Raw genomic sequence first — 16436 nt, 5'->3', positions numbered from 1 at the left:
CTTACAAGTTCCTGAGACAAAAGTATTTTAAAGTTTTAAAATGAAGTGATTCATTGGCATTGTGTTTCACTGCTGTGACAGTGGGCACCATGACAGGCCCAGGGAGCAGTGTGTGGGGACGGTGCTTTGCTCAGTGGCACCTTGGGAGATCGGGATTCAAACCTGAAGTAGCCTTGTATATCTTGACCTTATTTTGGCTCCACACACCACTGCGAGGCAGGTTTCTCCACAGTGAACATAATATCGTTCCAGCACCTCCACATGTGTATGAGAGTGGCCCTGACTCCATTCAAGCCCACGATTTAAACCCTGGCAGGACAAACTAGAGCTCAATTTCCTTGCTGGACAAAAAAGTTGAATATAAGAGGGAAGAAATTGAGCCTCTAAAACTGTTCAACTGTTAAAATTTGTTTGTTAATCTTCTATAAAATGTGACAGAAAAAAGGTTGAAATTCCTCCCTTTGTTTTTTCTCGAAGTTCAGTGCTTTATTTAAAACATTTGAGTTATTTTCTTCTATTTTGAAACGCAGCCCTACTCTTCTTTAGGAAACAATAGAACATACATATGACAGTTTTTTCAAAACATTTAACAAGTTTCCTAAACTCTTAACACGGTTAGCACAACATCCGTCTTTGTAGGCTATACAATTAACACATTTCTTGTTGCTTTGATACAAAATGCATACAGTTAACACCAATTTAAAATGCTTGAACTTCTTTTACACACAAGCTCAAGCTCAACTAAGACCAAAACAATGTCATTTTACAGTCAAATTTTTTTTTTGGGAAGTGATTGTCACACGTGATACACAGCAGCACAGCACACGGTGCACACAGTGAAATTTGTCCTCTGCATTTAACCCATCACCCTGAGTGAGCAGTGGGCAGCCATGACAAGCGCCCGGGGAGCAGTGTGTGGGGACGGTGCTTTGCTCAGTGGCACCTCAGTGGTACCTTGGCGGATCGGGATTCGAACCGGCAACCTTCTGATTACGGGGCCGCTTCCTTAACCGCAAGGCCACCACTGCCCCCCCAATTTACAAATGCCTTCACACTGTATGTCAGAACATATAACATCATGTTCTAAACATAACTTATACAGGCCCCTACAACACCGACCACCTTCTCCTGTTTTTAGAGGACCTGCACGAAAGACTGGTGCCAGAGGTAGAAAGGGGACAGGTGGGAGACCACTTGCCAATATATATTATCACATGGGACAATGTGGCATTCCACCATTCCCGTGCAGTCACAGCCTGGTTTGACGCCCATCCAAGGATGATGTCCCATTTCCTTGCCCCTTACTCCCCTTTCCTCAACCCCATTGAGGAGTTTTTCTCAGCCTGGAGATGGACCAAAATGACCAAATGTCCCTCCTGGATGCAATGGATGCTGCATGCCAAGACATCACAGCTGAACACTGCCAGGGGTGGATAAGGCATGGCAAAAGATTCTTCCCACGATGCCTTGCCAGAGAAGATATCAGGTGTGATGTGGATGAGAACATGTGGCCAAATGCAGAAGACCGGGCAGAATAGAAGATTACTTTTTTTTTTTTTTTTTATTATAATTCCGGTGCTTTTTCTGTTTGTATATCTTGCAGTAATGTCCTTTTGCAAATAAAGTCTGTACTGCAGCAGTTCTGTGTCTGTATTTTGTTTTTACATAAACTGTACATTTTATAAAGCTACTCTGAGATGGCCATTCACTTTTTTGTATTGAATTTCTGCAGCATGCATTTACTAAACCCAACAAAACAAAAATGTAGAAAGGCTTCAAATATACGGGCAGACCTGACACATAAAATAATGCAGTTTCTGTCATTTCAGCTGATGATAGTGTTTTTTTTGGCAATGTGTTATGATTGACTGAATGTTCCTGTTGGAAGAGAACATGTGTTAGTGTTTTGAGTAATTTTTTGATTTTGAAACATGTTTGCAGTGTTTTGCTAGACATGGTGTACTGTGGTAGTTTATTATTGTATTTTGAAAATTAGTTTTGGGGTTTAGTTTACAATGTGTGATTTTGAGCATGAAATTAACCATTTTGCCAATTGCGTGTTTTAGGTGTGTTGGTGCGTTACGAGTTTAGGAAACTTGTTAAATGTTTTGAAAAAACTGTCATGGAGATTGTAAAAAACTGTAATTTGACAGTCGGGTATTAATTACATCCTATGTTGATTAAATCATCATTGATAAAACAAATTATATAGTTATGTGTGTGTGTGTGTGTGTGTGTATATATATATAATGTATATATACATGCGCTGCTGTGATATATGGCTCCCGGTAGCTGCTCGCATTGAGTTCAAATCCTTGATGCTGCCTACAGGGCTGTAAATGGAACTGCGCCCTCCTACATCAACACACTACTACCTAGATACACTCCTGCACGCTCTCTCAGATCGGCAAACGAAAGGAGACTAAAAATTCCTTCTTCACGGGGTCTCCGATTCCAATCATGTCTGTTCTCCGTTGTTGTCCCTGGCTGGTGGAACAACCTGCCCTCCTCCACACGACTAGCCGAGACTATCACCACTTTTAAGAAGAAGGTGAAAACCCTCTTATTCCTAAAATATTACAGACAAATCTAACACTTACACATGCACATGCGTACACATTGAACAAACAAATACAAAATGTATAAATACATTATAATTTTTCTTAGTCTAGCACCCAACACTCTCCGAGCATGTTCTTCAATGACAAGTCTAAGCCTTATCAGGGCTCTTAGTTTGTATACTCGATATTCTATAGAAATCGAACGAGAATTGCTGGTGTCTTCCTATTGTAAGTCGCTTTGGATAAAAGCGTCTGCTAAATAAAGTAAAGTAAAGTAAAGTAAATATATACATAACTATACAATATATATAGTAACAATATTCTGGACCTTTGTTTCTAAAAATCTTTTGTAACTGGACCTCTTTAAATTTTAGTTGAAGTCTCCTGCTGTATGACGTCGACAAACCGGCTACATAAAGTACAAAAACATTGGACGCGGGCAGACACACTGTTCCAACGGTTGGTGTCTTTCATGCAGCACAATACAATATAATAAATGTAATATACAATCATGGTTTTTTTTACAGACGTGCACAAAATACAGATTATGAGCAAGACAAGGCAAGTTTTGGAGATGCTGTAATTCACTGTTTAATATTCCTCATGACAAGATAATCAGTCATATTCACGTCGCCTGTCTGTGGTCATGATGTTACGTCTGATCGGTGGATGCGGTGACGCGCTTGTCGTCGTGACGTCACCGTGTTTTTGGGACCCCGGCCATCCACATCTTGTGTGTGTGTGTATTTTTATCCCCGTTTCGGAAATGGCTTCGAATGAAAAAAACGAGCTTATAAAAACGCATGTGACCAACGCCTATCATTACACGTTGGAGTGTCGCACACGTAATTACGGTTCTTTATATAAGCAATAGTTCCAACCTCCAACAGTTCCGATTAAATAATAATTATTATTTGGTTTTTATAAACCTATTATTAGATTTTATTAATGCAAAATTATGTGCCCCGCCTGTGTGAGTGTGTGTGTGAGAGAGTTAGTAAGTAAGTGTGAGTGTGTGTGACAGAGAGAGAATTGGTAACTGTGTGTGTATGTGTGTGTGTGTGTGTGAGAGAGAGAGTTGGTAAGTGTGTGTGTGTGTGTGTGTGTGTGAGAGAGAGAGAGAGAGAGCGCGCGCGCGCGCGCGTTGGTCCGTGTGTGTGTGTGTGTGTCTGCGCGCGGGAGCGTTGGTACCGTGTGTGCAGTGTGTGGGCGGGTTAGGTCGTGTGTGCGTGTGTGTGTGTGTGGGTACGTGTGTGCGTGTGTGCGCGCGTTGGTCAAGTGTGTGAGAGAGTTGGTCCGTGTGTGTGTGTGTGTATGAGAGAGGGAGAGTTGGTAAGTGTGTGAGTGTGTGGGAGGGTTGGTAAGTGTGTGAGTGTGTGAGAGGGTTGGTAAGTGTGTGAGTGTGTGAGAGAGTTGGTAAGTGTGTGAGAGAGTTGGTAAGTGTGTGTGTGTGTGTGTGTGTGTGTGTGTGTGTGAGAGAGAGAGACAGTTGGTAACTGTGTGTGTGTGTGTGTGAGAGAGAGAGAGTTGTTAAGTGAGTGTGTGTGTCTGTGTATGTGTGAGAGAAAGAGAGAGTTGTTAAGTGAGTGTGTGTGTGTGAGAGAGAGAGTTGGTGTGTGTGTGTGTGTGTGAGAGAGAGAGAGAGAGAGAGAGTTGGTAAGTGTGTGTGTGTGAGTTGTTAACTGTGTGTGTGTGTGTGTGTGTGTGTGTGTGTGTGTGAGAGAGTTGGTAAGTGTGTGAGTGTGTGTGTGTGTGAGAGAGAGCTGGTAAGTGTGTGTGTGAGTGTGTGTGTGAGAGTTGGTAAGTGTGTGGAAGTGTGTGTGTGTGAGAGAGAGAGTTGGTAAGTGTGTGTGTGTGAGAGAGAGTTGGTAAGTGTGTGTCTGTGTGTGAGAGAGTTGGTAAGTGTGTGTCTGTGTGTGTTTGAGAGTTGGTATGTGTGTGTGTGTGTGTGTGAGAGAGTTGGTAAGTGTGTGTGTGTGTGAGAGAGTTGGTAAGTGTGTGTGTGTGTGTGTGTGTGTGTGTGAGAGAGAGTTGGTAAGTGTGTGTGTGTCTGTGTGTGTGTGAGAGTTGGTAAGTGTGTGTGTGTGTGTGTGTGTGTGTGTGAGAGTTGGTATGTGTGTGAGAGAGTTGGTAAGTGTGTGTGTGTGTGTGTGTGTGTGAGTTGGTATGTGTGTGAGAGAGTTGGTAAGTGTGTGTGTGTGTGTGAGAGAGAGAGAGAGATTTGGTAAGAGTGTGTGTGTGTGTGTGTGTGTGTGTGTGTGAGAGAGAGTTGGTAAGTGTGTGTGTGTGTGTATGAGAGAGGGAGAGTTGGTAAGTGTGTGTGTGTGAGAGTTGGTAAGTGTGTGTGTGTGTGAGAGAGTTGGTAAGTGTGTGAGTGTGTGAGAGAGTTGGTAAGTGTGTGTGTGTGTGTGTGTGTATGAGAGAGAGAGAGTTGGTAAGTGTGTGAGTGTGTGAGAGTTGGCAAGTGTGTGAGTATGTGAGAGAGTTGGTAAGTGTGTGAGAGAGTTGGTAAGTGTGTGTGTGTGTATGAGAGAGAGAGAGTTGGTAAGTGTGTGAGTGTGTGAGAGAGTTGGTAAGTGTGTGTGTGTATGAGAGAGAGAGAGTTGGTAAGTGTGTGAGTGTGTGAGAGTGGTAAGTGGGTGAGTGTGTGAGAGAGTTGGTATGTGTGTGTGTGTGTATGAGAGAGAGAGAGTTGGTAAGTGTGTGAGAGAGTTGGTAAGTGTGTGAGTGTGTAAGAGAGTTGGTAAGTGTGTGAGTGTGTGAGAGAGTTGGTAAGTGTGTGAGTGAGAGAGAGAGTTGGTAAGTGTGTGAGTGTGTGAGAGTTGGTAAGTGTGTGAGTGTGTGAGAGAGTTGGTATGTGTGTGTGTGTGTATGAGAGAGAGAGAGTTGGTAAGTGTGTGAGTGTGTAAGAGAGTTGGTAAGTGTGTGAGTGTGTGAGAGAGTGGTAAGTGTGTGAGTGAGAGAGAGAGTTGGTAAGTGTGTGAGTGTGTGAGAGTTGGTAAGTGTGTGAGTGTGTGAGAGAGTTGGTATGTGTGTGTGTGTGTATGAGAGAGAGAGAGTTGGTAAGTGTGTGAGAGAGTTGGTAAGTGTGTGAGTGTGTAAGAGAGTTGGTAAGTGTGTGAGTGAGAGAGAGAGTAGGTAAGTGTGTGTGTGTGCGTTGTGTGTGTGCGTGTGTGTGCGTGTGTGTGTGTGTGTGTGTGTGTAAAGAGGCGGGCTGATGACGTATGAGGAGCTTTGATGCGGGTCTGCAGCCCGCGCTGATGTTCCTTCAGAAAGGCGCGCGACCGCCACGCGGAGAGCAGGACCAGGACTCACACGCGCGCGTGAACTTGGACCCGGGACCGGGCACGTCGCTCCACGCTCCGCCCGCCCGCCCGCCCGCACCCATGCCCCGGTGCGCCCGGGACCCCCCGCTGCCGGTGGCGCTGCTGCTGTGCGCCGCCGCCGCCGCCGCCGCCGCCTTCAACCTGGACGTGGAGGAGACCTCCGTGTACAGCGGACCCGCGGGCGGATACTTCGGCTACTCCGTGGACTTCTACCGGCCCAGCGCGGACAGCCGGGCGTGAGTTGCGGGTCCGCGGAGGCGGAGGGGGGTGTGAAGCCGTGCGGCGCTGTGACGGGGCCGCTTCTGCTGTGTTGCAGGGTGGTCGTGCTGGTCGGAGCCCCGAAGGCCAACACGTCCCAGCCGGGCATCGTGGAGGGCGGCGCCGTGTACTACTGCCCCTGGGCGCCCGGCGAGCCCCAGTCCTGCCGGCAGATCCCCTTCGACAAGGCCAGTGAGTAGCGAGCCCGGCCCCGCAGCTCAGGTGACGCCGCCCGCGGTGCGCACCTGGACGCGCGGCCGCCAGGGGGCGCACCGCGGCTTCTTTCATTCTGCGGCATATATTTCTTACGGCGAAATATAAACGTTTTAAACAATAAGGAGACTACTTATTAAAATAAAATATACGTAGAATATGGACAGGATGGTGTTGTGAGGAACGATGGAGAACTGGAGTCAGGAGTCTGACCCCCCGCCGGAGGTCACCGTTACTGTTGGGCAGGTTCAGCATTTTCTCTATGATTGATAGGGGGGTCAGAGGTCAAGTTAAAACACCCCGGTTGGATTTTTAAGGCTGAACATCATGACGGACGATTGTGTCTCTGCGCTCGGTTTGTTTTCGCTCAGATTCAATGGGAGACAATTTTACACACTTACACACACTACAATTCCTCTGGGTATACTGAAGACCTTCATTTTACTCAGCCAAAACAGTGTGTGTGTGTGTGTGTGTGTGTGTGTGTAAGTGTGTCTCCTAAACCTTTGAAGTATCACCAGGTGCTGTAATGTTCCCGTAATGTGATCTATGCATGAATCCTTCCTGATTAGTCTGCTGAAATAACATAAGAGGAAATCGTTGTCTGCCAGCCGTGACACACACACACACACACACACACACACACACATACACACTGACCATAAAGAGATGAAAGAGAGCATGCTGGACTGGGTATGTAAAGCAGAGGGAAGGAGATGAGGAGAAAAGGGGACGGAACGAGTTTTTATGAGCTTTGGGGTGAGCGGCTCTTTAAACAAACCCAGCTGTTCTGCTGGACCCCCACTGCACACACACACACACACACACACACACACTGTACGCCCTGACAGGAAAGACGTGGTCCTGAGGATCTGCTGTCGTCCTAGTCGTCCCGTCCTGTGTGACGTTCTGCACGTGACGCAGATCCTGCTGGGGACCCGCTGATGTGCTGCAGATGTTTGACGCGTAATGAGCTGCCGCTGATGAACCCGTTATCTTCGTCCTCGCGTGTAATACACATCCACACGCTCACATCCTCTCCAACAATGGAGTGGTCGGTCTGGTGCGTGATTATTTTATTTTTAGTTTGGAGCTGGGGCGCATGGTCCAGCGTCACACGGCGTGTGGGCTTGAGAGATGCCTGTTGTTACGGTCTTGTGACCAGGAATGGCGTGCGAACGTTTCAAAGCGGGATTCATGCTGTGGCAGCCCTGAAAAGACTTTCAATTTCTGCTGGATGTCTTGGAATCTAGAACGTTTCTGGAGTCCGGCTCTGTGCATGAGGAGGATCTGAAATTCTGTTTTTATTGACCCTCGAGGAACCAGCACCATGGACAGTTCCTCTGTCTCATCCAGCAATGTCCTGTTATTACATAGACAGTCTGCAGTTGGGAGCCACACACTCTCCCAGCCTGATACACCTGACCAGTCTCACGCGTGTCTTTATTTGTTCAACGTGACCCCTGAAGGCCTGAACCCCTGAGGGGTCCTTACCCACAGCCTGAGAATCAGCAGAATGGTGTTTGATGATTGAATGTTTCTTTTGATGGATTTTATTTCCCTGTGACTTTATAATCCATTCCCCTGCCTGTCTCTCTGTCTGTCTGCCTGCCTCCTCTGTTTGTCTCACTCTCTTCTGTCTGTCTCACTCTTCTCTGTCTGAATCTCTCTCTTCTATCTGTTTTGATCACCTCTGTCTGGATCACTCTCCTCTATCTGTCTCACTCTTCTCTGTCTGTCTCACTCCTGTCTGTCTCACTCTCTTCTGTCTGTCTCACTCTTCTCTATCTGAATCACTCTCCTCTATCTGTCTCACTCTCCTCTGTCTGTCTTACTCTTCTCTGTCTGAATCACTCCTGTCTGTCTCACTCTTTCCTGTCTGTCTCACTCCTGTATGTCTCACTCTCTTCTGTCTGTCTCATTCTCCTCTGTCTGAATCACTCTCCTCTATCTGTCTCACTCTCTTCTGTCTGTCTCACTCTTCTCTGTCTGAATCACTCTTCTCTGTCTGTCTCACTCTCTTCTGTCTGTCTCACTCTCCTCTGGCTGAATCACTCTCCTCTGTCTGTCTCACTCTCTATCTGTCTCACTCTCCTCTGGCTGAATCACTCTCTTCTGTCTGTCTCACTCTTCTCTATCTGTCTCACTCTCCTCTGTCTGTCTCACTCTTCTCTGTCTGAATCACTCTTTTCTATCTTTCTCACTCTCCTCTGTCTGTCTCACCCATGTCTGTCTGAATCACTCTTCTCTGTCTGTCTCACTCTCTTCTGTCTATCTCACTCTTTTCTGTCTGAATCACTCTCCTCTGGCTGAATCACTCTCTTCTGTCTGTCTCACTCTCCTCTATCTGTCTCAATCTCCTCTGTCTGTCTCACTCTCCTCTATCTGTCTCACTCTCCTCTGGCTGAATCACTCTCCTCTGTCTGAATCACTCTTTTCTATCTGTCTCACTCTCCTCTATCTGTCTCACTCTCTTCTGTATTTCTCATGCGTCTCTGTCTGAATCACTCTCCTCTGTCTGAATCACTCTATCTGTCTCACTCTCCTCTATCTGAGTCACTCTCTTTTGTCTGTCTGTCTCACCGTCTGTCTGTCTGTCTCTCAGATAATAGGATGGTCAAGGTGAATGGAACTCGGGAGCCGCTGGAGTTTAAATCTCATCAGTGGTTTGGAGCATCAGTCCGTGCACACAAAGGCAAAGTGGTGGTGAGTTGACCTGGTGCATTGTGGGAAATACTGGTGTTGTAGAAACTCGAGTTGTGTTGTGATGGGGAGGTGTGTGTGTGTGTGTGTGTGTGTGTGTGTGTGTTTAGGCCTGCGCTCCACTGTATCACTGGCGAACAGTGAAGATCGGGGGAGAGATGGACCCAGTGGGCACCTGTTACATCGCCATCCAGAACTTCAGCGCCTACGCCGAGTACTCACCCTGCAGAACTAGTGAGTACACACACACACACACACACACATACCACATTCATATACTCAGTACTCACACTGCAGAACAAGTGTGAGTACACACACACACACAGCTGTTGTAAAACACACACTCCTCTCATCAACAGGAATTATACACAGTTACAATACATGAAAACAGATTAAACCTACACACATGTATGGGAATATGGTGTGTGTGTGTGTGTGTGTGTGTGTGAGAGAGAGAGAGAGAGAGAGATGCATTGGTGTTGAGTGTGTTTAAAGGACTCGGAATTGCAAGTCAAACACATTAAGTGCCAGACGTGTCTGAGTAGATCTGTACTGTGACTGTGCCAAAGCGCCACACACACACACACACACACACACACACACAGGCAGAAAGAAGAGAGGAGCTGAGGTGAATGAGAGCGACAGGAAGAAGGTGGGAATGCCGGATGAGGAAGTTAGAAAGTTCACGTAGAACACACACCCATACACACACCACATACACACACAACAGTGCCTGCTGACTGAGTATGTGTGTGTGTGTCTTTTACGCACTTCATTGAACACTGAACACACACATTCAAACATACACACACTGATATTTATACAAAAGTATAGTTAGATAACACACACACACACACACACACACAGCTGCTGACTAGTGTTGTGGTTCTCCATGTAAAACTGCTGTTAATCTGTGTTTTTATAGGTAATCCAGACCCTGAGGGGCAGGGATTCTGTCAGGCGGGTTTCAGTGTGGATTTCACCAAGGTAGCACACACACACACACACACACACACAAACACACACACACTCGCTTCCATAAACAACCTCACAGAGCTCCCAGATCAGTTCCCTCTCACCGGACACGTCTTTTAATCTCCTCTTCCTCCTGCCCCCCTGCCAGAATATGAAGCTGTAGTATGTACAGAATTCATTTCATCCGTGCGGCTACAGGGTGAGGGCTGGTAGTAGCCTGGCGGGTAGCACACTCGACTAAAGCAGAAGACCAGAAAGACCCAGGTTCAAACCCCACTTACTACCATCGTGTCCCTGAGCAAGACATTTAACCCAGAGTGTCCCTGTAACTACTGGATAAGGGCTGTAATGTAAATGTATTGACACACGTTTAATGTTTATTCTCTTTCTTTTCTCAAATCTGTCACTTAACCGTCATCATGAGCAGCTTTTTTTTGCCAATAGTGTAAGTGCCACTCTTTTCTTTTTCTGTGGCCTCATAGTGCACAAACACACACACACAGACTTAGTAGTGGAGGAATATTACATCACCCTTACACTTGACGATTTAGAAATGAAGAAGTGTGTGTGTGTGTGTGTGTGTGTGTGTGTGTGTGTGTGTGTGTGTGTGGTCTCTACAGGAGGGCATGCTCGTTGTGGGAGGACCAGGCAGCTTCTACTGGCAAGGTAAAATACCGACTAGAAATATGTTTCTCCATCGGGCCTTATAAAACGAAGTCTTGTAGGCACAGAGAGAAGTGGAAATCAATGTGAAACACTGAGTTTGTGATGGAGAAGTCAGCAAGAAGTCATTCTGTCTGTTAATGTTCATCAGTGGACATTTACAGATACATTAGAGCACATCTCGTCTCTTCAACTCACTCAGTCTGGAGAAGAAATGTGTGTGTGTGCTTATACATGATTAATAAAATTCCTGCATGGATGAAATAATAAATGAGAGCAAAAGAAAAATAAGAAACTGAAGGGGGGTTATGGCAGGAATCCTAATGTTGGTGCCAAACAGATGCTCTTGTGTGTGTGTGTTTGAGAAAGAGAGAGATGGTTCTGGAGGTCAAACATAACTCTGTTGTAATGAAAACAGGGTTGGTGTCGACACCCTGCTGGGAGCTCTGGGAGTCTTTCTTCCGCCTGAAGAACTCCTTCAGTGATTCCTGCACCTCAGCGAATGTCGCATGTGCACACACACACAGCCCCAGATTTTTTTTACATGTGTGTGTGTGTAATGGCAGGACCCTGAACTGGCGGCTCTCAAGTGGGTGTTTACAGGAAGCACATCTGTGTGACTACACTCATTAGTGAACACACACTCACACACACACCTACACACCTCACACATCCGTTTGGCCACAAAATGGCCCTCTAATAATCCCTTTCACACACACACAGGGTATATCCAGTTGAAGTGAGTGTTAGGGTGTGTTATGTTTGGGTCTAGTGTTCTATTTGATGGGTATTTTTTGTTACATTATGGTTATTGTGTTGTGTGCTACGTTATTCCTGTAGTGTTGCATATAATGTTATAGTGTCCTATTTTAAGGTTGTTGTGTTACATTATGGTTACCATGTCGTGTGTTATTTTTATGGTGTTAAATATTAAAAATAGCATTTCGCAAGCTTGATCCTGGATGAACGTCTGACAGTACGTTTTCACTCCAATCCACATGGCTGCTTAGCCTACCACTCATTATTAGGCCATTAAAAATGCTGGAGCCTAACGAAGGCAGGTCTGGAGACTTCTGGCAGATGTTCCTCCAGGACCAGGTTACATTGATGTAAAGTCACTACAACTTAACACGTAACTTTCAGTGTCCAGTTTGACCCCCTGCAGATAATATTAATGTGTATATATGTATTTGTGCATGTCAATGAGAACAGGTCAGGTGATCACTGTGGGCGTGGCCGAAATTCTGAACGGATACTCGCTGAAGACGATTTTGCGTCAGGTGCAGGGAGAGAAACAGACGGGCGCCGCTGCAGACAGCTATGATGACAGCTACTTGGGTGAGAGGGGCATTACCCACAATGCACCATTATGTATGATGTGTTTTGAAGCCCTTTATAGACTAAACCCCCACCTTAAAGAGCCTGTCTGGTTAAAAAAAAAAAAAAAAGAAAAGAGAACACTAGCTGATCGTTTTTCACCAAACTGGCCCTTTAACCGCCTCAGATGAGGTTTCATGCAATCAAACTTCAAACTTCCACACAAATTAATTTTCCATTCATCAAAGCACATCTTCTAATAAACGCACATTTATAACAGATCTGCTCTATTTTAAATCAAACGTTCTGGACCTTCAGCTCAGATCTGACTCATGTTAATTTGCTGCCTGCAGGATACTCTGTTACAGTGGGAGAGTTTACAGGAGACTCAGCACAAGGTAACACACAGACACACACACACACACAGACTCTCTCAATAACCTTTTCACATTAATGCCCAAAGTATTTTATTGGATGCCACATAACGTTTAATAGTCCTGCAATAAATCCTAGTGTTTATGTGTTGTGTTGCCTGTGTGTGTGTGTGTGTGTGTGTGTGTGTGTGTGTGTGTGTATACAGTTAGAACCGCTACAGACAGGGAAGTTCTAGTGATGTCAGGATTCCGGCAGTACGGATCTCGGACATTATGTGTCGCGTTGTGGACAATTCTGTTTATGTGTAGTTTGTGGTTTGTAGCTCAGTTTGTCTTTTCTCTGTTTGGGTGGGATTTCATCCCTTCATCCATCAGACCACAGTCAACACAAGCAAATACACACATAACTCCAAAAAAGGGAAGCGTCAATAATGCACAATCACATAAACACACACACACACACACACACGTTCTTTATAGGAAAATGTTACATTAGGAGGGTTTGTCAGTAAGAACACAGCTTTGTGTGAGTGCCTTTTTGAGATTGTGTTTATATGTGTGTGACATTTGACATCTTTTTGTTTGACACAGAACTTGTAGCTGGAGTACCACGAGGAGCTCAGAACTTTGGATATGTGAGTACTGCTGTGTGTGTGTCGAAGAGGAAACGGACGAATATAATGGATGTGGGAGAGTGAGTGGGGGTCACGGTGTGTGTGTGTGATTCTTATCTGGAAATGCCTGCAGGGATTTTACTGAGGGGGGGGCGGGTTCATTAATTAATTCATTCTCGCATCTAAATATACCCTCAATATTCAGACTCTCTGCAGCGCTCCTGGAATTGTCCTGCCGGTCCCTCTGACATAAGACGTGTGTGTTATCGTGTGTGTGAGTAGAGTGTGTATGCATACGCCTGTCTCGTTGCCTCTGGTCGTCTCCATCTGGTTGTTATTTTAACTCTTAATTCCCAGCACACCATTCCAGCATGGGGATTTTAGGGGGTTGGGTGTCCCCCCGTTTCTCAAATTTGTGTGTGTGGGTGCGGGTGGGTGGGGGTCACAGATGTATGTTTCATGTTTACTGAAAGCATGTGTACACACACACATGCACACACACTTTCCAATTAAGTAAGTCTATTTAAAATTCCAATAAAACGTTCATATGGCCCCATTTATGTGAAATGTCACAGAAATGTGTGTGAAGTTGATTCATTATTCATTTTGCAGCATTTTAATTTAATTTAGTCAGATTTTAATGGTCTCTATGTTGTGGTGTGGTGAAGATGATAATAATGATGGTGCTCTGTGGGGAGTCTTGGAAATGGTTTGGTAAGTGGTAAATGGATTGTAAGGGTTTAGTAAATGGATCGTTAGCATTTGATAAAGTGTTGGTAAGTGGTAAATGGATGGTAAGGGTTTAGTAAATGGATGGTCAGTGTTTGATAAAGTGTTGGTAAGTGGTAAATGGATGGTAAGGGTTTAGTAAATGGATGGTCAGTGTTTGATAAAGTGTTGGTAAGGGTTTAGTAAATGGATTGTTAGCATTTGATAAAGTGTTGGTAAGTGGTAAATGGATGGTAAGGGTTTAGTAAATGGATTGTTAGCATTTGATAAAGTGTTGGTAAGTGGTAAATGGATGGTAAGGATTTAGTAAATGGATGTTAGCATTTGATAAGTATTGGTAAGTGGCAAATGGATGGTAAGGGTTTAGTAAATGGATTGTTAGCATTTGATAAAGTGTTGGTAAGTGGTAAATGGATGGTAAGGGTTTAGTAAATGGATTGTTAGCATTTGATAAAGTGTTGGTAAGTGGTAAATGGATGGTAAGGGTTTAGTAAATGGATGGTCAGTGTTTGATAAAGTGTTGGTAAGTGGTAAATGGATGGTAAGGGTTTAGTAAATGGATTGTTAGCGTTTGATAAATTGTTGGTAAGTGGTAAATGGATGGTAAGGATTTAGTAAATGGATGTTAGCATTTGATAAAGTATTGGTAAGTGGCAAATGGATGGTAAGGGTTTAGTAAATGGATTGTTAACGTTTGATAAATTGTTGGTAAGTGGTAAATGGATGGTTAGTGTTTGATAAAGTGTTGGTAAGTGGTAAATGGATGGTAAGGGTTTAGTAAATGGATCGTTAGCATTTGATAAAGTGTTGGTAAGTGGTAAATTAATGGGTCTTTTTTCCGCAGGTGGCCATCATAAGTGCTTCAGATTTGACCTTCATACACAATTTTACTGGAGAGCAGGTAACACACATCCTTACACACAATCCTTTACACATCAGTTACAAAAATCTTTACATACCACTAAACCACATGCTTTTTAAACTTAAACTCCACTCTATAATGGAGATAATAGACAGTATGTGTAATTGATTTAGGATGTTAGGATGTGTTTGTGCGTTTATTCTAGTCTGTAGTATCTTTTTTTTTTTCCTTGCAGATGGCGTCTTACTTTGGCTACACAGTGGCAGTGACTGATGTCAATGGTGATGGGTGAGTGTGTGTGTGTGTGTGTGTGTGTGTGTGTGTGTGTCAAGGACAGGATTCCGCAGGGCGCCACACCACTGGACTTCATTCATTCCCCAGCTGCTGCTCACTCCCTGAGTACCTGGGTACCATAACACACTCGTATCTCGAACACGGTTCAGTCCAGTGTTCATCATGCTCAGCGTCCTGTAACAGAGGTCAATTCTCTGGGTTCGGGATATACGACCCCTCATGTCCTGCGTTCAAACGTACCTTTCATTCTGTCAGGTCCCACTTTTAATTGGTCAGATGTTGTGCAATTGTATTGTGAATTATGTGTGTGTATGTGTGTGTGTGTGTGTGTCCTGCTGGAATCCAGTTCTGGCTCAGATTGAAGGCCTGTTCTGAGTTTCTGTAATTAATGTCTGTTTATTTTATACTAAAAATACTCACACATGCGTGTAATACACACTCATAACAGTAACAGTCCAGCGGTCTGATCATGCCCCACACACTTATTTACATAAAGCAGAGCACAGTCCAGCTCACAGCTGAAAACATCTGTCTGTCTCCCTCTCCGTCTGTCTCCCTCTCCGTCTTTCTATGGCAACCACCGGCGAGCCGCAGATTTCTACAGATTTATTCTCTGTGTGGGTTTCAGCCTGGACGACGTCCTGGTCGGAGCTCCTCTCTACATGGAGCGCGAGCAGGAGAGTAACCCCCGTGAGCTCGGCCGTGTGTACCTCTACCTGCAGACACACACGCTCACCTTCACCCTGCCTACCCTCCTCACCGGCACTCATCTGTTCGGGCGTTTCGGCGGCGCCATCGCCCCACTGGGAGACCTCAACCAGGACGGGTACAATGGTGTGTACGTGTGTGTGTGTTCTTCTAACACATGGACAGAACTTTCTGTGTGTGTAGGAGGTCATATACCTTCAGCTCTTCCTGTACAATCAAAGTGCATTTTGTCAGGGATTGTGGTGGAAATCAAAATCAGCCAATGAGGACGTCACATTCACTCTTCCTGCCCACAGACCTGCTCCACAAACACAAACACATTATTGGTGGCATCTTAGTAAGGACTGCATTTAATGCAGAAAAACGCTGTGAGCATGATTCAGTCGGTGCAGATGCATTGCTGAACGTGATTACGAGCACGAAATAGACTGTTGCACCATCTAGAAGCAGCACCTGGCTCTGTGGGGATGCATACAGCTCTGTGATGCGTGTTTCCAGGATTGCAGATGAAGGGAATGCTGAAATGTCCTTATTCAGAAGGACCCTCTGTAGACAGAAACCGTGATGGGTGTGAGGGGTGGGTTTGGGTTAAAAGATAAGGTTTCAGCAAGGCACATAGCACTTAATTTAATAGATGTGTGTGTCTGTGAGTGTTTGAGTGTGTGTGTGTGTGTGTGTGTGTGTGTGTGCACTCCTTACTGAAACCGTATCTCTTGTGTTTGAAGTTTTTCTTCTGATAAAACTCACGTCCACCCTTGTTCTATAAAATAGAATTTATAGCTTCCACTGCATTTATGCACATGCAGGCAGAGGTGCCTGTCTGTGTGTGTATGTGTGTT

General features: G+C 45.1%; 2 protein-coding genes across 2 annotated transcripts in view; both read left to right on the top strand.

Moving 5' to 3' along the window:
- The window catches only part of mindy3 (MINDY lysine 48 deubiquitinase 3), a 31258-nt gene extending 22091 nt beyond the window's left edge, over positions 1-9167 (top strand). Inside the window, exon 16 of the transcript XR_003749802.1 lies at positions 9134-9167. The gene's annotated coding sequence lies outside the window, so the exon portion shown is untranslated. The remainder of the gene's footprint in view (positions 1-9133) is intronic.
- The window catches only part of LOC114790440 (integrin alpha-8-like), a 28131-nt gene continuing 17452 nt past the window's right edge, over positions 5758-16436 (top strand). Inside the window, 12 exon segments of the mRNA XM_028980506.1 lie at positions 5758-6123; positions 6204-6337; positions 8964-9064; positions 9172-9295; positions 9987-10048; positions 10657-10702; positions 11912-12037; positions 12370-12414; positions 12982-13025; positions 14578-14634; positions 14831-14883; positions 15518-15723. Of these exon segments, the coding sequence (XP_028836339.1) occupies positions 5786-6123; positions 6204-6337; positions 8964-9064; positions 9172-9295; positions 9987-10048; positions 10657-10702; positions 11912-12037; positions 12370-12414; positions 12982-13025; positions 14578-14634; positions 14831-14883; positions 15518-15723 (1336 nt within the window). The 5' untranslated portion in view covers positions 5758-5785.

Source organism: Denticeps clupeoides, chromosome 5 (genome assembly GCF_900700375.1).
Source record: "Denticeps clupeoides chromosome 5, fDenClu1.1, whole genome shotgun sequence".
Lineage (NCBI taxonomy): Eukaryota > Metazoa > Chordata > Actinopteri > Clupeiformes > Denticipitidae > Denticeps > Denticeps clupeoides.
The sequence above is the reverse complement of the archived record's forward strand: the minus strand, read 5'-3'. Positions and strand labels throughout refer to the sequence as shown.